We start from the raw sequence: 20891 nt of genomic DNA, 5'->3' as shown, positions 1-20891 counted from the left end.
GGAAATGCAGCGCGGACCCCTGCGGGCATCGCGGGTCGGGGAGGGGTCACCGGTGCGGCGCGCGGGGCTTGCCCGGCCTCGTGGTGCCTCGCGCTGGGGAGCGCCCTGAATGCGCGGGGGGTGGCCGGGGGCGCGTGCGAAGATGGCCCCCGCGTGTAGGGCGGGCTGGCGCTTGGAAGGGCCGGTGGGAGCAGATCCCTGCCCCACGGAGGACGGGCAGCTGCGCGGGCCTCCCCGCGTGGAGAGGGGTGAATTTCGGGAGGGCATGGCCCTGCACCAGGTGGCAGTGTGCGGGGCGCGGGGGGAGGGGAGGTTCCATTTGGGATGCGGGAAATGAGGGCTGGCGGGAGACATGGCCGTCTTGGGCGAGTGAGGGCCCTGCTGTAGCCCATTTCGCTTGCCGTCAGTCTGGGTCTCACATGTGTGACTGCTGATAGAGTTCCTTGAGTGTGTGCGTTCAGAAATGCATTTCTTACTCCTTTCTGCCTGCTGGAGTAGGGTTGCACCTTTCAGTCCTGGGAGGAAGTATCCCCATGCAGCTCCCTTATCAAAGCAGAAAGGTGCAGGCTGAAAACTTAACACAAACATATTAGCAGGAGTAGCGAGATCGGCGGAGACCTAAGACAAGAAAAGCTTCAACATTCCATAAAATGATTTTGCTGCCTATTTGGAAGGAAATAGGCTGCTGCCAGTGCTTAAAAACGGATAGCATGTGACTGGATTTGAGAAAGGCATTTCGTAAACAGGGTGCCACTACGCGGAAGGCCCCGCCCCCCTGTCCCACCTGCCCTGGCACCTGCAAGGGCACTGAAAATATTGTTCCTGTGTGACGTTCAGATCCCTGTTCCCAGGAGTCTGGTCGAAACCTCAGCAGTGTAAAAGGTAGTAATACCAGTAGTGACTTCAGTAGCCCTGTTACCTCTGAAAATGAAGTGTTAATGGCATGCATGTTACTGGAAGTTGCAGTGCAAGGCTAGGGAGAGAGGGCCTTTATATTGCCGAGTCTGCATAATGGCAGCCGATCATTATATGGAAAAGAAACCATTGGGGATGGACCCCTTGCTGTGCCCCCCCCCCCACAGCACTGCCTCACCCTGGTTGCCTTTCTTGGGCATCGCTTTGGCCTGGTCCTTTGCCTCTCAACCGTAGACTGTGCCTTTGTGGGGGGTGGCTTGTGTGTGCAGTGTTTTCTTCAGATGAAGAGGGCAAAATCACACCTTCCAGTCCAGAAAGGTGTGGAGACTTGGTCCTCTGCCAGTGGGAGAAGCCTGGCAGGTTGTGGGAAGATGAATTCTGCTCAGAAAAGAGAGGACGGAATGAGTGGGAGGAGTCTGATAGAATGGGAAGTGGTGGGGGGATCGAGGGGGTGGGGGAAGGTGGGAGTCACTCAGGCATCCGCCTCATTTTCCAAAGCAGGTTGGGGTTTTATTTTGGTGGATGTGCAGGGATGTAGAGAAAGAGAAGTCATATTTTATTTACTGGGGGGTCAGTAGTTGGGGCAGCAGAGAATTTCACTTTAAATCCTAAAAGGCCTCAGCCTGGGTTTGCCAGATTTGCCTGGCTCTGTGTGGAGGCTCTCGCCTCCAGGGGATGGATGCAACCAGCCCAAGGCGGAGCTTTCACTCACTGAAAATGACTGCCTCTTCCCTCACCCCCAAAATTGGGGATGCAGAGAAAGAGTGTCCCTGGGAGCAAAAAAATGCTCCTGGATAGTGGGATTCCCTGCTGGGTTCCAGACAGCTATTCTGCCCATCTCTCCTGGGGCTGCGAGGCTGATGGACACACTCCCCCGAAACGGTGACTGCTGTGACCGGTGGTCTCCATTTTTACTGCAGAGCTGGGTTGATCCCGTTCTCCTTGGCCCTTGATTGGGGTTTCTCCCCCTCCCAGATTTCAAATGGTAGAATAAATAACTCATCATCCGCTTCTTGCGAACAGCTGAATGACTAGGCAGGAAGAGTTCATAAGCTTGTAAAGCGCGCACAGTGGTGGAGCGAAAACTGCTCTTCCGCCTCTTCCTGGAGCTCGCCCACTGGGCAGGCCAGTCTCCGGGCGGGCGAACGCCGCCATCCATGCGTTCTCTCCCTGCTGCCGCTTCATCCAGACGCCCCTCCGGGTTGCTGGAACACACGTAACCTGGCTTGGCTTTGATATCCAGGGCTGGCATGCATCATGGCCCTGCATGAACCACATGTTCTGGTATTTCGTGACGCTTTGAACATTGTTTTCAGTTGCTTTGAACGCAGTGGGGAAAGGGGCTTCCAGCGTAAAATCGCTCCCGCTTCTGCAGCTCTGTTTACTCCAGAGCCCCGAAGCGGCAGGGAACAGTGGCGTTTGGGAAGAGCGGGCCCAGGCAGGGACCTGGAGGTCTCTGCCGCACGGGGAAGAGTGCTCAGTGTTTTGGCAAGCGGATGCAGGAAAATAAAAAGCTTGGAAGGCAGTTCAAAAAAGTGGGGCCAGATAAGCATTTTGCAAAGCGCCCTTTCTCTGCGTGTTCCTTCGTCTGAAGACATGCCACCCTCTTGGGTTTTCTCACTTTGGGAAGCAGAGGTTTGCTTTTCTCCCATGGAAACTTTAGCCCTCAGGAAATACGAGACTGTCCCGAAAAGTCATTTTTGGCTCCTGGCACCTACGCGGTTGTCCCCCCCCCCACCTCCCCCCTGTCGACGCAGTTGCTTCTATTGTCTGGTCCTGCTCCTTGAAAATAAAATAAAGGCCTTCTGGTGCTAAGCCTTAATGCCCCACGAAGCTCCTCAAGATCAAATGTCAGGCTGAGTTTGCAAACTCTTAATCAGCTCCTGCTTACAGATCTTTCTCGCGAGAGCCCACGACTTGTCTCACGCTGGCAAGTCCGAGGATGCCCCTGTCCTTCAAGCGGCTTTCCAGAATGTCTCGCCCTCCTTGACGGGCATTCCTGCGTGTCCGCCACATGCGTAACTGGGGCTTGTCTTTCTTTTATCCGCCACTCCGTCCCGCAGGCTCCGGTTCCCATGGAATGCTGTGCAGCCGCCGGGGGTGCTCTGGGGAGGTGGGGGCCAATCCATCTGGGAGGCACCCCTTTTGAAAGTGCCTGGTATACAGCTATTCCTGGAGGAGAGCTCATCTGGGAAGGAGAAAGGGGCGTTGTGAAGGCGGGCATTCCCAGCGAGACTCCGCTTGTGTTGTCGCACAAAGCCTTTCGGCCATACTTGTGTGCTCGCAGAACAGCCTGGATTCTTGAATTGTTTTGGTGCAGGGGTGGTCCAGGGGAGTGCTGCGCCCCCCGTGCATCTCGGTTTCTTAAAATCTCACGAGGTCAGTGGGCGCCCAGCTCGGTTTGACCATCTGCCTCCCTCTCTTGACTGGTGGTGGCCGTTTGCCAGGTCAGTTAGCAGAGGAGAGGGCCTGGGGCGAGCCCTCACACCCCTGCCCTGCGGTGCCCCTGCCTGGAGGTGCCACCCGTGCGTACGCACCCTTTGCCCTACTCTGTGTTGTGGCCCAGTGTGGGAGCAGGATGTGCTTCTCATCCAGGAATCCAGGCTTCCCCAACCTGCTGCCCCCAGACACATTGACTGCAGCCTCCAGTGGAGCTCCCTGGGGGCTGAGGATGATGAGAGTTGTGCTCCCTTCGCTCTGATCATTGGGACCCAAGCCAGTCTTAGGCAGCAGTTGGAATCGTGACGCAGCATTGCGAGGTTTCAGCATGTAAAAACAACCCTGTGAGGGAGATCACTCGTTTTCCTCACACTGGGCATGGCCTTTGCTGACCCTTCTCCAAGGCCAGGGCTTGTTCCTTCAGCCGGCGCGCCTCAGAGCCCGGCAGTTCTGTTGGGTAACTCAGTTGCGGAGGCTGACCTCTGTGTCCCAACCAGCAGATTAATGTTTGATCAGACCAATCTGAGCAGATCATTAGCTTAGCAGCTCTGAGAATGTGCATGTGACACGACTTTATTATCACCAGCTAGATTTTGCTGGGGCAAAATGCTTGGCGGGACAGGGATCTTCTGAAGCAGCCAGCCAGCCGAGAAACCCTTCTCGCTTGTGTCTGCGGAAAGGTGTTGCTTTTCAGTGGACTCCCCACTGAAGGCTTATTGTCAAGCTGGCCCCATCCCGTCTGGTACTGTTGGTGGCACAGCCCCCCCCCCCCCCCGGCTGAAGGGCTGAACTTGGAGTCTTGAGAAAATGGAGCGTGTCTTCCGCTCACGAGGGGCAAAGCATCCCCTACCAGGAAGAAAACCTCGGTGGCCCTTTATAGCTCCATCAGCTTTTGGCCCCACTTGGATCCTTATCCGGACCCTTATCTGGCCCCATCTTCCTTGAAAGCACCCACCATGCAGTGGCGCAGGGCAGAAAATGTTCCAGGGTTGGATTTTTCTGCAGAAAACTTTCTGTTCCATAAGCTCATTAACAATGAATGAGTGTCGGTTGCTAAAATGCATCAGCATCAAAAGAATTCAGTGCCCTTTGTTCCCTTCCACCACTGCTTGGAATGTAAACATGCCTGCAGGTACACCAACGCTAATGCCTTCCCGTTCTATAAGTAATCCCACAAAGATCGCTGCGCAGCTTTTGTGCACTCCAGGCTGTGGCCAGCTTGATGGACTCCGTCCACGTCATCGCTGCTGTTCCTCCTCTTCTTCTGCCTTTACCTTTCCCGAGCGTGGTTGCCTCCTCCAGGGGGTCTTCCCTTCTCACGATGGGTCCAGAGTCGGACAGCCTCAGTTTGGTCATTTTGCATCTAGAGAAAGCTCTGGCTTGATTTGGTTTCGGGCTCACTCGTTCCTCTTTCTCCCAGTCCAGAGGCTCCCTTCCAGCGCCATGTTTTGGCACAACCATTTCCTTCCTGCCCACTTTCTCACCATCCAGCTTGCACACCCATCTGCTGGAATCGGGAGTACGAGGGTGTTGGTGACCTTGGTCTTGTTTTCCAGTGAAACACCCTTACACTGGATGGCCTTTCCAAGTTCCTTTATTGCTGCCCTTCCCCATCTCAGTCGTCGTCAAATCTCTTAGCTGCAGCCTCCCTCTGATTTGATGATGGGGCCAAAGTATGCAGAACCTTTTACAATCTCAATTTCTTCTCATTGATCTTAAAGTGGAGCAATTCTTGTGCAATCCTGTTTAAGACCAATTCAGGAGCAGTTTATCATTGCCACCATCTGCACATGACTAACCAGAGTTAGCTTGAGAGTCACTTTCCTCGTCTGGACAAGATCCTGTCAACCGCTGCTCTCCTATAGGTGCTCTTCAGGAGTTGTCCCACCCCATCGCCGTTTCAGAGATCCCTGCCCTTCTGCCGATATGAGCATTAGTCCTGAAGAATCACAGAATAGTGGAGCTGGAAGGGGCCGTGAAGGCCATCAAGTCCATCCCCCTGCTGGTGCAGGACACTAAGTCACACCATCCTGCTCAGAGGGCTGCCCGGTTTCTTTCTGAATACCTCCAGTGTGGGAGAGCCCCCACCTCTCCAGGCAGCCGGTCCCACTGCCCTGTCGCTCTGACCGTGGGGAAGCTCTTCCTGATGCCCAGCCTGCACCTGGGCTGTTGCAGCTTGTCTTGATCACTCCGTGTCCTGCACTCTGGCATCAAAGGATGCATCTTCACCAGGTGCTGCTGCGTTGGCCATTCTACCTGAGGAACCTGGCTAGGGCGCTCTCCTAGCCAAGCAGTCCGGCCTCTTGGGGGCATGGCCCTCATCTTCTCCGGCCCCCTCCCCAGATTAAGGTGTGCAGCCAAGAGGGGGCACCCTACTCATGCGAGACTTTTTTGTCTAAACTGCAAATGTCCCTGGAGCTACCCAGAGTGGCTGGTGCATGCTGGGAATTATGGGCCTCTTCTCCGTCTCGGTGTGCCCAGGATTCTGTCCTTTGTGTGGTTTAACATCTAACTTTCCCCCCTCCAATGTATCAGATCAAATCAGTGGGAGAAAAAATAGTGGGTACTTCAAAAAAAAAAAAAAAAAAAAAGCATTGCTTCATAAATACAAGAAGTGTTAGATGAAATTTCTCCCAGGTATGGCAGCAGCAACAATTCTGGCGTAACGAACCTCACGCAGATCAATTTGACTTGCATGGTGCGACTCGTGTTGGCTGCCTTATTTCCTTATGCACTTTAGTCTGGAAGGCCGCATGAAAAGTGACCCGTCAAGGTGTTCCTTTTGCAAGGGCCAGCGGCTCGGAGAATGATGAGAGTCCGATGGCTTGGCGGAAATACTGCTCGGATTCATGTCGGCGGTTGAAAGAGCGGCTCTGTGAGGGCAGCGATACTTCGGGGGTCCTTTGAGGGGGTCCCGTGGGGGCACATCCGTGTTTTCCCCGCTGGTCGTTGTATCTCGGCACTGTCTTGATTGTCTCCTAGTGCAATCCTCCCTCCTGCACGAAGGAGAACTGGGGTGTAAAAGGCCCTCCGTGCCCTGGCCTGAGCCGACGCTCTTGCGCTGCTGCCTGACAGAGCCAGTGGGCGGCCCTGTTTCACCAGGCCTAATTACGGCTGCTGTGCAAAGTTTGGACCGAGTCCCTTGCACACAAAGACTTGCGCTGCTTCGTCCCACAAGGAGTGAGTGAGTAGTTCTGACTTTCTGGATCTGTGGCCCAAAGCTGTTGGCCTGGCAGCTGCAGTTGCTTCTTTAAAAGGCATGTGAAAAAAATAAAATCAAAAATCAAAGCCGGTGTGTTTAGTCTGCGAAAGGGCCTGGCACTTGGCCAGGACCACCGGGAAAAGGCTGCCACATACTGTCCGTTGGCCCCTCCCTCAAGCGCCGCACTCGGGACTGTCTGTTTTTAGCTGAAGGTGACTTTACTTGGGAGCAAGGGAGTGGGGCATGTGTTCCTCCTCGGGGCGGTTTGCACAGAAGCGGCACTGCCGCTCGCTCACGGGCAGGGAAGCCAGTGACCAGCTCGGCCTTTTAACCCCATGCGCTGCCCTTCCTCTTCTGGCCAGTTTCCTCCGCACTGACCAGAGCGGGCCTGCACTTTGCAGTTACAGTGGGCTGCAAGTTGAGTGCCTAGCCAACACGTTGCCCCCACCCAAGTAAGCCCTGAGCTGGAACGCCGTGCTGGGAGAGATGGCGCCAATCAGAAAAGTAGCTGCAAGACCGCCAAACGAAGCTGCCCGCCTCGCGCCTGGAAAAGCTGCCTGGCAGGCGGAAGGGGACATGGGGGCTCTCCTCTGCCGGTTCAGCAGGCTGGCTTTCCGATCATCTCTGCAATCCATGTGCACCCCCATTCCTCTCCTGGCGAGGCTTCTGTATTTCTCCAAGCCTGTGCTTTTAAAGCGTGCCAGCAACTGAGCAAGCTTGCCTTTGGCTGGCCCTTTCTCTCCCCGCCAACCCCACTTTTCAGTGGAAAACAACCATCCCAGAAACGCCCTGAGGGCTCAGTGCTGATAACCGAGTGCAGGCTGCCCGTGTCCTCTGCCGCCCCGGCCCGCAGTCCTGTTTGGGTGTCCTTGGAAGCCGCCCTCCGGCTTGGCCCTTGCCACAGCGCGGCAGAGAGAGGGGCTATTCTGGGCCTTCTCCCCTGTGCATTCTCCTTCTCAACGGGACGAGGGCAGCCAGTGCGACCTGCGGGCGGAGGCCTGCCCTTTTAGCCGCTCGCCTGCTAACTGGCCCATTTCCCTTCTGCGCTTCGGGCAGAGTAGCCCCACTGCCGCTCTGCAGCGGACTCCGTGCAATAAGCACAGCAAATTTGCCATCCCAGAATCACCTCCTGCCCTGCCAGGTGTTGTGAGCCAAGCTTCTTCGCCCAAGAGCTAAAGGCCGGTGAGGGTCGCCGTCCACGTGTAGCTGCAGTGACACATGGGAAATGCATCAGTGCGAGGGGATTGCAGAACATCTGCTTGTAACGCACACTGCGAGGTTCCCCTTTCCACCGTCTTCCTTGAAAGTGCCTCCCACTGCGCGGGGAGAGGGTGGCGTGCTGTGGCGCTCCCCTCACATCGGCCTGTCCTGCTCATTCATGTCCCGATTCCTGGGGTGGCAGGGAGGCCGTTTCCAAGGCTGCCTGCAGTCGACGGATCCCGTGAAAGCAAAGGCTGGGGTCCCCTTCATCGAGGTGACGGGGTGCTGCCCTGAGCTGCAGGTGATGGGGGCACAGAACGCCCTGCCTGTGACTGCCCGGCTGTTCGCGAGCAAAGTCGCCTGGTGACGGCCGCAGCTCTTGATAGAGCTATGGTGCGATCAAGCACCCCCTCGTGGCTCGGGAACGGCCACCTTCAGGTGGGAGGCAGGGTGTCCTCGGAGGCTGCGGGTTTCCTCCTCCCAAGCCCGGTAGGTGGTCTGCTGCCGCCCTCCTGGCGTGGGGACTGGCCCAGCGCCAGGGGCCCAGGCATGCGCGCACGTGCTGCTGAGCGGGGGAACTGGTTGTGCCACTTCCCTTTGCGTGCAGGGAGAGCCGGAATGGCCCCACCGGCCGGATCGCGCCGGTTGGCCGGCCTGCTTCCCCAGGCACCCGTGCAGGAGACCGTGTGGCCGCGGGCGAGGCACGCGGAGTCCTGGGGAGGGTGGCTCGCTGCCCGGGAACATCCGTGCCGTGCTCGGCCCTATTTCGCCCTCCCAGGGAGGTGCCCAAGTGCTTGTTGGGGTGAGCCTGAGTTCTGGTTCTCGCAGCCAGAACAGCCTCACCCTCTCCCTTTCCCGGGGCCTCGGAGCAGGCGACGCCGCCTCGGGAGGGCCGGGGGCACATGGGCCAAGAGAGCAGGGCTGTGGGGGCCTTGCCCACCTCCCCAGGAGTAGCAGCACCTCTCGGTGTGTAGCTGCCGCAAGCCTGCTGCTCATCGCTGCCGCGTTTGGTGTGCAGGCGGCGGGGCGCTCACGGAGCCTCTCGGGGGGCTCTTCATGGCCGTTGCACCGCCCGCCCGGTGCCTTCAGGATCCGTTGCGGCAGTCGCTGCTTGTGCAGCCAGAAATGATTTAAAGTCCATGGCGGGGCGGGGGAATTCCTGACGGGGAGGAGAGCCATGACTCAGTTCCGCTAGAAGCGAGCGTGTGTTTTTGGGAAGACTGTTCTCAAGAGGAGAACCAGGGCGCTGTGGGGCTGACGTGAGACCTCGCATGCCACCGCTTGCCCAAGCCCACCCGGACAGCCTCCGTCTCTCGCGCTTTCCGAGGGCACCTGGGGGCTTTTCAGCAGGCCCAGTGCCGGCCCAGATGGATGAGCTCCCCGCTTTGGAAACTCTGGTGTTCTGAACGGGTTCGTGTTAATGGGTTGCCAGAGAAGCCCGTGACACTGGCTGGAAGCTCCCTGCAGCCAAGCAGACCGGGCTTGTCCTGGCTTTAACTAAGAAGGTGGTGACGGCAGCCTGTGAGCCCCCGGGCACCCGTAAGTAACAGTACATACACGCGTCACGACGCCCTCCCCAACTTACGTTCAGCTGGCCACCCCCCCCAGTATCCCACAGGGCCCCTTCCCTGTCTCACAGAAGGGTCTGCACGAGAACGCTGGCCTAGTCCTTCAGGAGGCAGCCGTCCTTCTTTGGAGCCGCCGTGCGAGCGAGCAGGACCGTGCCTGGGACCCGCACGTTGTCCCTGGGCCGTCGGAGCCGGCTCCTCCCTCTGTTCTCCTGGGAGAGAGCCAGCCGTGCTGTTCGGGGTGCCCACGCTAATTGCTCTGGGCAGGCCTCAGCAAAGTGGACTTTGTGCCCGGCCTCAATGAAGCATTTTCTGGCAGGCTCCTGCCTGCGCCGGCCTTGCCCAAGATCCCACTGGGCGAGCACGTCCCGCCGCGCCGCGGAGAGAACAAGGGCGCCGGAGGCTCACGTAGCCCAGAGGAACCCCGCACAATGCCTCCCCGTCCCAAGGCCAAGCCATGTGCCGGCCGTTATCCGGCTGGGGTCAGCTGACCACCGAGCAGGCAAAGGGCTGCTTGTTTGCCCTGCGCAGGGCATGCGAGGACACGCTCCGTGCTCCCTGCAGTTGCCAGAGAAGCCCGGGCTTTGTCGCTCTGCCGCTTGGCGCGCGCTGGCAAGGGCCGGGCTTGCCGTGGGCCCAGGCGTCCGGACCGTGGCCCCGCCGCCCTGGCCCGGTGCCCTCTTCGTTAATGTGCCTCTGACTGGCCGGCTGCATGGAATCGTGCCTTGCGCACCCACCCACAGCGCAGGGGGAAGAGAGGTGCCCGTGGGTAAACTGAGGCACTGGTGGGAGCCCGCGCCCCAAGAAGGGCTCGCAGTTCGGCAGGAGGCTACACGCGGAAACCCGTGCGCCCTGCGCGCTTCCTTCGCTTGGAAGCGGAGGCTTCTGGGCACGCCCGGGGTGTTCAGCTGGAATGGGGCGGGGGTGGGAACTGCTGCTCCTCTCGGCCAGACAGACTTGCCTCGGCCGCATGCAGAGTGCAGCCGCTCCTGGCTGCCGCCCAGGGCCTTGCAGCCCCCCGGGGAAGGGAGGCATTTGGAGCTGCGTGTCGGGTGGTCCGTCTTGCGCTGAGCGTGCCCTGCATGCCTGTGGCCCCCCCGCCCCCCCAGGTCTGGACGTCCACATGCTCGGGGGAAGGACGTGGGACCGGCGCAGACTGGGCTGCCGCGGGGTCAGTAATCGCCCCACAGGGGGATCCTGAGAGCATCTGGCGGGCGGCGGGTTGGGGGAGGCTGTGCTGGGGGGGCGGGCTCTTCCTGGGAGCAGCGGCCCCCTCCTGCTTCTCTGGGGGGGGCGAGGGGGTCACCGGGCTGTGTTCGCGTCAGCGCTTCCCGGGCCTTGCGCGGGAGCCCCCTCCCGGGCGCGGGTGCCCGCCTCCTCGCTGCCTGCCCCCGGCACACGCTCCCGGCACTAACGCTTTGCACTAACGCCTCTTCAACTTGTAGCTGGCTTTATCAAGTCGCCGCTGTCTCAAAAGAAACTGACGGAGGACAGTGTGGAGCTGCACTGCGAGGCTGTCGGCAGCCCCCTCCCCGAAATCCAGTGGTGGTTCGAGGGGGCCGAGCCCAACGAAACCGCCGTCCAGCTGTGGGACGGCGCCTGGCAGGACCGGGTCAGGATCAACGCCACCTACAAGCACCACTCCACCAGCGCCATCTCCGTCGCCAACCTCACGCTCAACGACTCGGGCACCTACGAGTGCCGGGCCAGCAACGACCCGGACCGCAACCACTTGTCCAAGAGCCCCAAGGTCAAGTGGGTCCGTTCCCAGGCGAACGTGATCGTCTTTGAGCGTGAGTGGCAGCCCCAGGCGCTGGCGCCCGCTGGGACACGAGCTCTGCCACGCCGCCCCCCCTTTCACCGGTGTCCCGTGCCTGCCTGGGAGCCCACCTGCACCTCCCCACCCTCAGTGTGTAGAGTCCGGAGACGCCCCACCCTTCCGTGAGTCCCGTTCGCTGCCGGCCCGTCCAGGGCGCACCGCCGGGCAGGCCAGGGCCGCTCGGGCCCCGCGTCGCCTGCCCCGTCCTCCCGGGCTCTCCTTGGAACTGATGCCTTGGCTTTGCTTCCGGCCACCACTGGTGAACCAGCCCCCCCTGCGCTTCCCCTCCTTCCTTCCTTTCTTTTCTTTTCCTTTCCACGCCTGAACAGTCCTGCTTTTCGTGTGCTTTCTCCTGTGTGCTCAGGGGGACGAGTCGGGGGCGGGCGGGCGGGTGGGCCGCCGGGCCTGGCTTCCTGCCTGTGGCAGCGGCAGCCGCTTTGGAAGTGGCTCCAGCTCGGGGCTGCCGGTCGCCCATGCCGGGGGTGGGCTGGGGAGCGCGTCGCCCCTCTGTCCGCCCCCCGCCGGGCTGCCCAGCCGCCGGTGGGGCTTCCGGCTCACGGCCACGAAAGTGCCGCGCAGCCACATCGAGGCGGCCGCGCCTCTGCCGGGATTTTTCGCAGAGCAGCGTGCCTCTGGCAACATCCCTTGTGGGTGCCTTTCCCGTTCCATCGAGAACCACCCAGCTGCTTGGCAAGGGGCGTCCATCAGAAGGAGGTTGGGGGTGGCAGATCAGGGAAGTGGGGTGCCCCGCCTGGGCGGTGGTGCAGCCCCTTCCCCACCTCGGAGCTGGAAGCCCCGCCTGGCACCTGCCTGCAGCCCAGCCTATCCAGAGGGCACCCGGTTGGGAAATTGTCTAGGACAATTGCTCCAACATCCCCAGCAAACGGCTGGGCTTTGCTAGCAGGCGCCAGGGGGCTTCCAGTGAGAAACGGTGACGTGGAGGAAACGTTGAGACCACCGGCCTATTATTTGCTCTCAAAAATGAAAACACTAGAATTACTGTAGATCAGAAGCTCATCTCGAAGTCCCTCGTCTTGGAGGGGAGAGGGAAGGCTCCACGTGGGCCCGGCCCAGGCCCCTGGGAATGGCCACCTAGGAGCTTGGCGCTGTGGCGCTCGTGGGCGCTTGGAGCGGGCGAGCTGGCACAGCTCGGGCGGGCACAGGGCGCTGCCAGAAGTGCAGGCCACCCGGCATACCGCCAGGGCCCTGGCCAGCTGCAGGCCAGCAGCCACCCTGCTGGCGAGGGAGGAGGGCCAGCACCCTTCGCCCCCCTCTCGCGGCAGCCCTGCAGGCAGTGGGGGGCGTTTCCAGCTCTGTCCTCTCTGAGACAGAAGGGGCTCGCAGGGGGGCGTACGTGTGGTCTGAGGGGACGGGCCACTGGCGGCCTGCGGGTGGCCTGACCCGTGTGGCCACCCGGCGCTCTGGGAGGTCCCGGCGGGGAAGGTTGCCCCACTGATTTCTCTCTCGGCGGCACCTCGGGACTCTCGAGTCCTGCTGCCCGCACGAAGCCAAGCGCCCAAGGTCCAGGCCCCTGAGAAAGGTCCTCTGCGCCGGAGTGGGCATGGCGGGGAAGCCACCGTGTCTTCTGGAGGGTCCAAGGGGTTGTGGGAGGCAGGAGACGGGTCGAGCCGAGAGCCTTCCCTGCCCCAAACCGGCACCCACAGCGAGGTGCGCAGACGGACGGGACGAGGCTGTCCCTCGCGCCCCTTGGCGCCTTTGCCCACCGCTTCATGGGTGGGTGGCCGCCCGCCCGCCCACCCTGCGTTTCAGGGCCTCGTGGTCCTGCCTCCGGGGCTTCCGCGTGGCTGCAGGGCCCTCACTGCACGCTCTCCTCAAAACCAGGCCCCGCCATCTCCTCCACCAGAGACGTGACCTCGGGCTCCAACGTGGTCCTTTCCTGCAACGTCAGCGAGCCGCCTTCGGTCATCAGGGACAGTTACTGGATGAAGGGCGAGACGAAGCTGGAATCGAACAAGTCGTCTTCAGAGTTCACCTCGTACCTGTGAGTGGGGGCGTATTTGGGGGCTCTGCCTCTGGCGCTTCACACGTGTTGAGGTCCCTGGGGGGTGGCCGGCAGCTGCCAGCAAGTGAGCGCACGTGCCTGTGGGGAGAGCCATCCCAGGAAGGGTGCGCCTGCCGGCCCTCGGCTGCACTTGGCCTCTCCGGGGCACCCGGACCGGAATTCGGGAGCTCGGCCGGGGGAGCAGGCGCATGGATGTGCTTGGGCGAGCAGAGCGTCTTCGCCGCCGGAGCCGCAGCCCCGGCCGGGGGCCCTCGAGCTCAGTGCCGCTATGGGACACTCCCTGCCCACGCGGGGGGGTGAGGAGGGGTGCCATGCGCGCACGAGTCCCAAGCGGAAGACTCGGACACCATCCGTCAGGCCCACCCGAGCAAGGAGAGATCCTGCAGGGAGGGGGGCTAGCACTGGTGCCCTCCGGGAAGCCAGGCCGCAGCGCGGAGCCACGCTTCGTGTTGTCCGCAAGGGGTCGGGGCCAGGGCCGTGTCCCACAGGGGCCCTCTGCCTGCCCAGCCCCCTCATCCCCTTTCCTCCTGTGCTTGGGGGGGGGGGGGGCTCTCCACAGCCCTTCACAGCTCCCTTCTCAAGCACGCCTCCGTGCGACGCTGTCCCGGGCTGCCCCCCCCCCCACTGGCGCAGACCCAGCTGGCTGGGGAGCCAGCACGTCCTTTCCCCGCGGCTGAGCTGACGCGCCCCATCGCGGCCGGGAGCCGAGCGGGATTAGCTCCTTCGCCGCCCAGCCTCCCTCGCCCGCCCCCGTTTCTCTGCCCAGGCTTTGCAGGCACGTGTTGAAAGGCAGTCGGCTCCCAAGAGGCGAGCGGAAGCAGGCCCTGCCCTGCCCCTCCCCGGGTAGTAAATTCTGCACCTTTTACCCCTGGGAAAAATGGGCATGTTGCCCCCGTGGCTCTCCAGGGGGCGAGTGGAGCATGTGCCGCTTCCCGGTGCTGCCAGAGTTGCTGGAAATGGCTGAGACCCTCCTGCAAGGAGCGGGGGCCGGATTCCGGGTGGGGGCGGATTCTGCTGCTGGAGCCTGCCACGTTCCCCTCCGGCTGTCCTGTCAACGCACTCCGGAAGGAATTCGCCCAGGCCGCTTCTTGCTTTCCTTTCCCCGCGGCTGTTCCTGGCGGGCCGCGCGCCCACACACCACCCCTCTTCACGCGTGTTCCCGTTCCAGGATCCCGAAGGTGGATCACGAAACCTCGGGCGAGTACCACTGCGTGTTCAACACCACGCCCGTCCTGAGGGGGACCGTGTACGTCAAAGGTAATGCTGTGGGGACGGGTGTGCCCGCTGCCCCCCTTCTGGGTTGGCAGCCGGCTGCCCCTGGGCCGGGTCCCTTCAGGGATCGCGCTGCCCCCGCCGTTGGGCCATCCATTTGCGGGAAGCACCCTCCCGGGTCCCCGGTGGCGGCCCTTTCCCGCCGGGGGTGAGCACGGTGCGTGTGCGCGTGCCCGCCTGTGCCGGTCTCCACTAGCAGGCTCTCTCGCCTCTGCAGTGAAGCCGCATGTCTTTGCCTACAAGAAGTCGGAGCACGGGAACGAGGGGGACACCGCGGTGCTGACCTGCAAGTGCAACTCCTACCCGCCTGTCAGCCAGTGGAGCTGGTTCAAGGTGGTGGACGGCGTGTACCAGGTGAGCGCCTCCGCCAGAGCCGGGGTTTCCCTCCGCCCCGCGCCAGATGTCCGGCCCCGCTTGGGGCGGGTGCTGTGCTCCGTGTGGGGTGGGAAGGGTCCCAGCCCTCAGTTTCCCCAAAGAAATTGCTCTTCCCCCGAGCCCAGAGGCCCTCCACGGGGGCACGGTTTGACCCGGTGGGCACAGATGGGTACAGCACGGCCAGATGCTCTTCCGCACTCTGGCCATGCGCCCCGTGGAGGAGTGGTGCCCCTTCCCGTCCCCCTCCTCCAAAGTCCTCGCTATAATCTAAGGGGTCGGCAGCGTCCCCGTGTTTGCCAAAACCGATGCGGTGCTGTGGGCACAGCAGGGGGGTCGGTCCGTCCCCCGACAGCATTCCTCTCCCCTGATGGCGCAGCGGAGAGGTACTGCATCTCCCAGCATTCCCCAGCCAGCCATGGGGGATCCTGGGAGGTATGGCTCGACCCAACGGGGGAGGGTTGGCTCATGGGAGGGGGCTGGGGAAGGACCCACTCAGAACCCCAGCACGCAGGGGCCGCACGGATTTCCCCGCGAAGGCTCCGCAGGGGGCGGGGGCCGGTCGCACCGCCATCCCCACTGCAGAGCTGAGTCCCCCTTCCCTTCCCTTCCCGCCACTCCGCAGCCCATCGTCAACGGCTCCGAGGACCGGTTCTACGTCAAGTCGGGGGGCAACCGGACGGACCTGCGCATCCTGTCCTTGGACATCGAGAAGGACGCGGGCGACTACGTGTGCAACGGCACCAATGAGCAGGGCGAGGGGAGCGCCATGGTGGGCCTGCGTGTGCGCAGCCGCCTGGCGGCCCTCTGGCCCTTCCTGGGGATCGTGGCCGAAGTGCTGGTCCTCGTCACCATCATCTTCATCTACGAGAAGAGGAGAAAGCCCAACGAGGTCCCCGATGGTAAGAGGCCCGGCCGGGGGGCAGGGGCACCATTTTCTGACAGGCAGCCTGTCCTGCTGTGGCGGGGTGGGGAGTAGGGGACCGCCGGGCTTGTGGAGAGTCCGTAGGATCATCGGGGACAAGAGGGGCGCACGGGGAGGGCAGGAGCCTCTGTGGGGACCTGGGCTTTCTGGGGCGCTCGCCCGTGTGTGTCAGGCCGGAGGCGGCCATCTCCAGTCAGGCTCGGCGTGCCAGGCAAGGGTGCCTCTGCTCACGTGCGTCTGGCCGCAGGGGCCAGAGCGGGCCTGGCCGCAGCAGGCGCCTTTCCCACGAGCAGCCCCGGTGGAGCTTCAGCGGATCTGGCCTGCCCCGCGCTGGAACTGTTGCTTGGCGCGGCCTTCCCGGTGCTTGAGCTGCAGCACCCACCATCCCCAGCCAGCACAGCCTCTGGCCGGGGATAATGGAAGCTGCTGTCTCAAACTCCTGGAGGTTGCCCATCTTGCGGGGAAGTGGCCAAGAGCACCAGCCCTTCCTCCCCGGGGTCCTTCCGTCCTTCGGGGCAGCTTCCCTCCTGTGTACTGAAGCCGGGGGCAAGGGGGCGGGCGGGCTGCTGTGCACTGCCGTGCCGTCCGGTCTGCTCCGCGGGCGACCAGAGCCTCACGGGAGGAAGGCTGCCACCCAGGTGAGTGGGCCGGGGCACGGCTGGCGCCTTTGCCGAGCCTGGCTCCCTGGAAAACAACGGCAGGCCTGCCGTGGCCCCCTGACGTGTGTGCGTGGCTGTGGGGCCCGCTGCGGGGCCCGCTGCCTTCCTCCAGCGTCACTGCCTCACCCACCCCCTCGCCCCCCCTTCATGGCACAAGCCCTCCCGAAAGCGTGGCCTTCAGAGGGAGAGGAGAGAACCTTCTTTGCAGCGAGGGTCCGCGAAGGGAGTCGGGCGCCGTTCTTCCTGGCCCTATTCCGGTGCCAGCGGCTGTCCGGCTGCGATGGAGCTGCCGCGCTAGCCAGCCCAGCCAGTCACGGGGGATGGTGGGGGCTGTAGTCTGAGCCCCTGGTGGGCCACCAGCTCCTGCCACTGCTCTCCTTCCCACGACTTCCTCCCGCCTCCCGCTCGTCTGCAGTAGCTTGTTTGGGGGCTACTGCTTTTCGTCGCGTGCTCTGGGCCATGGCGTGGGCAGCAGGCGCATCGGGGCCGGGGGCCGGGGGCCCTGGGGGGTCACGAGTCTGTCAGGAGCGCTTCCCTTGCTGGTGTTATCTTTGCAATCTCTTCCTTCCTTCCTCCCTTCGGCTGCCTCTTAACTCCGTGCGGTAAGTGGAAGGCTGGCTCTGCCCCCCGTCACCCCCGCTGTGTCGGTCTCGCCAGCTGTGTGCCGTCTGTCCCAGGCCGGCTTCGGGCTTGCGCCTGGCTGCTCGTGCAGTGGCGTAACGCACGCGTGTGTCTCAGGGAGAGTGGCGCGGGGCCCGGCTCTCCCGGGCCTCTCTGTCCGCATCCCCCGGGCCTCACCTGAGGTACCTCTGTGCTTCTCTGTTCGCTTGCTCTCTTGCTTGCTCACTCGGTCGTTCGGCGGGGGGCCTCGACTGGGAGCCGGGCAGCAGCGCCCCTGTGCCAGCCTCCCAGGTGTGCCTCCCCGGTGTCCCGGGGAGCTGCCACCCGGCGGCCGGGGGAGAAACAGCTGCTTTTCCCTTGGGTGGGGAAGGACATTCCAGCCGGCCTTTTCTGAATGTCGAGCTTCTTTTCGCTTCTCATAAGCGCGATAGAAACGCCCCACATCACCCGCTTGGAAGCCCACCCAGGACCCAAGGCTTGTTTGCAAGAGGGAGAAAACTCCCAGCCGAGTCCCTGAGCCCACAAGAGTCACTGCAGCTGCATACCCGCCCGGGACCTGTGGCCCCGGCCGGCTCGGGGTTTCAGCCCCCCATTGCCTTCGACCTGGACGGTTTTCAGAAGAGGTTCCCTCCCACCCCACGGGCACCTGGATTTCCCCTTGAGCGAATGCGGAGGGCCGGACGGCCGAGGCCGTGCAGGCACTCTGCCCCCTGACCAGCCCCCTTGCGCCCAGTTCCCCTGTCACCGGCACAAGGCACGGAGGGGTGCCCCGCGTGCGGAAGGTGCTCCCGGCCTCACGGTTCATGTGCTTGCACAGGGCCAGAGGTGAACAGCACCAGCCGCTTCACTGTTACGGTTTTGGGCATGACGGAAGCCAAAGCAGGCACTGAAATGCCATTCAATGGAAGCCCCTCCCTGGTTCCCACCCCTTTCTCAGAGCAGCGGGGAGGCGGATGGGGGCGTCAGGCAGGCCTTTGGCAGCCTTGAGCTGTCACACAGGGCGCCGTTTGCAAGAGGCGCAAGAGAAGGCCGGGGGAGAGGCCTGTGCGGGTCTGACAGCGGTTTCCTAACACTTCTCTTCCGTCTCTTGTTGCCTTCCTCTGCCTGAAGATGACGATGGAGGATCCGCACCACTGTGAGTACTCATCCCCTGTGGGGGGGGGGGGCGGAGGAGGGTGGGGGTGGTGGAGCCGCAGCAGCTGCAGGGTTCCCCCAACCCTCCTGCCCAGCGGGGGGCACGGTGGGCGGCTGGCCTTGTCGGCAGGCCTGGGCAGACCTGGGGAGGGAGGGGCCGGTCCTGCCGAACCACCAGCAGCCCTTCCGCCTGGGTCGGAGCCCCCATCTCAGCCGGGGTTCCTCACGCCCTGACCACCCTCCCACCCTCCCTCCCTCCTGCAGGAAAAGCAACGCCACAAATCACAAGGACAAGAACGTGCGTCAGAGGAATGCGAACTGAGCAGGCGCCAAGGTGGGCAGCGGGGCGGGTTGCAGAAGGCCCCGGGTCCTTCGCTTGCATCAGAGCAGCCCCCCGGTGCACCGGTCCTGCTCTGGGCAGCGACTTCTGCAGAGAACCGGCTGGGGATTTCCTCAGCCTGGCCCACCTCGCAGGGGCACTGGGGATGCAGCCAGGATGCCTGCCTGTCTGAGCGCATCCGGGGAGCGGTGCCGAGGCCAGCCGGGAGGGGAGCCTGTGCCGGGCCTCGGTGGCCTTTTTCTCCATTCTCCTGGCCGTCCCAGCCAGGTTGCTGGTTACCATTTCGCTGCAAGGCGAGGCAAACCATTCCGTCTCGTGCTTTTCTCTGGGATTGTGACGGGGCATAGCGCCTATCCCCGGATCCTGGGGGTGTCTGGGAGTGGGGAGGCAGAGGCTGGGTGCTGGGGCGGGCGGGCGGGCAGGCCTGGCCACACGAGACTTGAGCCAGACACCGGGTCTCAGCCACAATGAGCCGTTGCGGTCCCTCTGCCGGCAGCAGCAGCCAGGGCCGGTGCCACGGAGCCTGCTACCCAGGACTCGTCCCCGCTGCAAAGCTCCCCGGACCTGCCCGGCCCAGTCCCTTCCGGAGGGCGGGAGATGCCATCAGGCCTTCCTGTCCCCGGCCAGCCCGTGCCGAATCCGGAGGGCTTGCTCAGGGCCGCTGTGGTTGCCACTCCGCGTCAGGCCAGACGGGTGCCTCGCTGTGCTGCCGGCCGGGGGGGGGGGGGGAGGGATCCGTGTCCCTCTCCAAAACCCCGTGCCACCAACCTGCCTTCTCCTCTCCCCTCTCAGGTGAACGCCGGCTAAGCAGCTGTCCTCCATGACTTCCCCGTGTCTTGTGCCGCTGCACCGAGTCCCCTAGTGCTTCCTCGCTGACATCAGTTAATTTCACTCTTAAGAGAAGCGTGCGATTTTAGCGTATCCCCACCCCTTCCTTTTCTTTCTTAAGGAAACAGCTGCAGGAGGATGGCTTCTTTTTCCCTTTAAGTTCTCACACACACCCCGTTTTTTTGCTGTAGACCTCACGGTTGCTCCTTGGGCACAAGGGCGGGAACAGGAAACACAATCTGCTGTAGAGGAATGTAGAAAGCAGGGCTGGAGCTGTCATCCCCTGGCCCTGCCCCGAGTCCCCGGCCCTTTTCCCCGACACTAAACTACCTTTGGGAAGCGAACCAGCTAGTCTCTCTGGAGCGACCCAGCCGTGGGAATATCCAGCCCCTCGCCCTGGGAAAGGGCCTCATTTCAGCGATCGGCACCCCGTGTCTCGTCTGGAGGGGAAGGGGCCTGTCCCATTTGGCCAGAAACCCCCAGCTCGGGCACTGCCTTTTCCAGAACAGCCAGGGCAGCGTCCTTGAGAAGCGGGTGCGGCGCACAGACGCCTCGGCCTCCCGCCAAGTTCCCGTCGCCACGAGGCGGGGCTCCCCTCTGGGCTGCCCAGTGCTGCCCTGGCTTCCCAGTCCTTGCCTTCCCGGCAGGCCAGCTCCCCGGCCAGAGGCCCGTCGTGCTGCTCCTTGGGGGCTTTTCTCCCGCACGGCTCCCCGCAGGGCTCCATGCCTCCGACTTGGAGAGCAGCAGGAACGGCCGCCGCTTGCGCCATGTCACAGCTGCCTCCCAGGCCCCCATTGCAGGCATGCTGCGCGCCAGGGCCGGGGGCCAGATGCCGGCAGGGGTGTCCTTCCAGCTCCTCCGGGCCTCCTCCCCTTCATCTCCCGCATTGGCTCGGCCACAGCCAAGAGGGCTACTGCCACGGCGGCAGGGCCCAGGGTGGAAACCGGGATCCACCTCCTCCTCCTCCGACAGCCATCAGGAGCTCAAAAGGGAGGGCCGCCCCTTGCGCTCCGTCGGCTGCTCCCGCTTTGGTCGCTGTTGAAACCGTTTGCCTGTTCTGGACCCTTCCTCCAATAAAGCCGACTCTTTGTTGGTGTCTCCTTCCCACACCGGGGTCCCTCACTGACGTAACCGCTTGGGGTGAGGGGTGGAGGGGGCGATGGAGGCCCTCCACGCTCCGGCCCACCTGCGTGGGGTAGGGGGAGGTGGGTGGGTGTCCGCCGAGGTGCAGAGGAGGGAGGCAGCTGGGCAGGGGGGCTCGCAGCTTGGGGGTTCAAGCATGGAGGGCTGGGGGCTTGGCAGGAGGCGTGAAGTGGGGGAAAGGGTGACCCCGCCCCCAAGACTGGCAGAGGGGCCTCTGCACAGCTGCAGCAGGGAGATAAGGGGGGCGGGGCGGGGAGCAGAGGCCAGACGAGCGAGAGGCACCCGTGTTGGGGAGGAGGGCCCCCCCAGGGCATCCTCAGTGGCCCCAGCGCTGCAGTGGAGCATTCCCAGGGCTGGCCCCCCATCTCCAAAGTGGCCCACGCCCCCCTGCCCTCCACGCAACTGCAGGGAGTTTTCCACAGGTTTTGTGT

At 62.9% G+C, this 20891-nt stretch overlaps 1 protein-coding gene across 1 annotated transcript in view; it reads left to right on the top strand.

The window, feature by feature from the left end:
* The window catches only part of BSG (basigin (Ok blood group)), a 20765-nt gene extending 341 nt beyond the window's left edge, over positions 1-20424 (top strand). The window contains exons 2-8 of the mRNA XM_044455981.1: positions 12986-13145; positions 14335-14423; positions 14656-14792; positions 15436-15712; positions 18126-18150; positions 18414-18483; positions 19282-20424. Of these exons, the coding sequence (XP_044311916.1) occupies positions 12986-13145; positions 14335-14423; positions 14656-14792; positions 15436-15712; positions 18126-18150; positions 18414-18471 (746 nt within the window). The 3' untranslated portion in view covers positions 18472-18483; positions 19282-20424. The remainder of the gene's footprint in view (positions 1-12985; positions 13146-14334; positions 14424-14655; positions 14793-15435; positions 15713-18125; positions 18151-18413; positions 18484-19281) is intronic.
* The last annotated feature ends 467 nt before the right edge of the window (positions 20425-20891 follow it).

The sequence above is a fragment of the Varanus komodoensis genome, unplaced genomic scaffold, assembly GCF_004798865.1.
Source record: "Varanus komodoensis strain SLA01 unplaced genomic scaffold, ASM479886v1 scaffold80, whole genome shotgun sequence".
Taxonomy (NCBI): Eukaryota; Metazoa; Chordata; class Lepidosauria; order Squamata; family Varanidae; genus Varanus; species Varanus komodoensis.
Note: the sequence above shows the minus strand (reverse complement) of the source record. Positions and strands in the feature narration are given on the sequence as shown.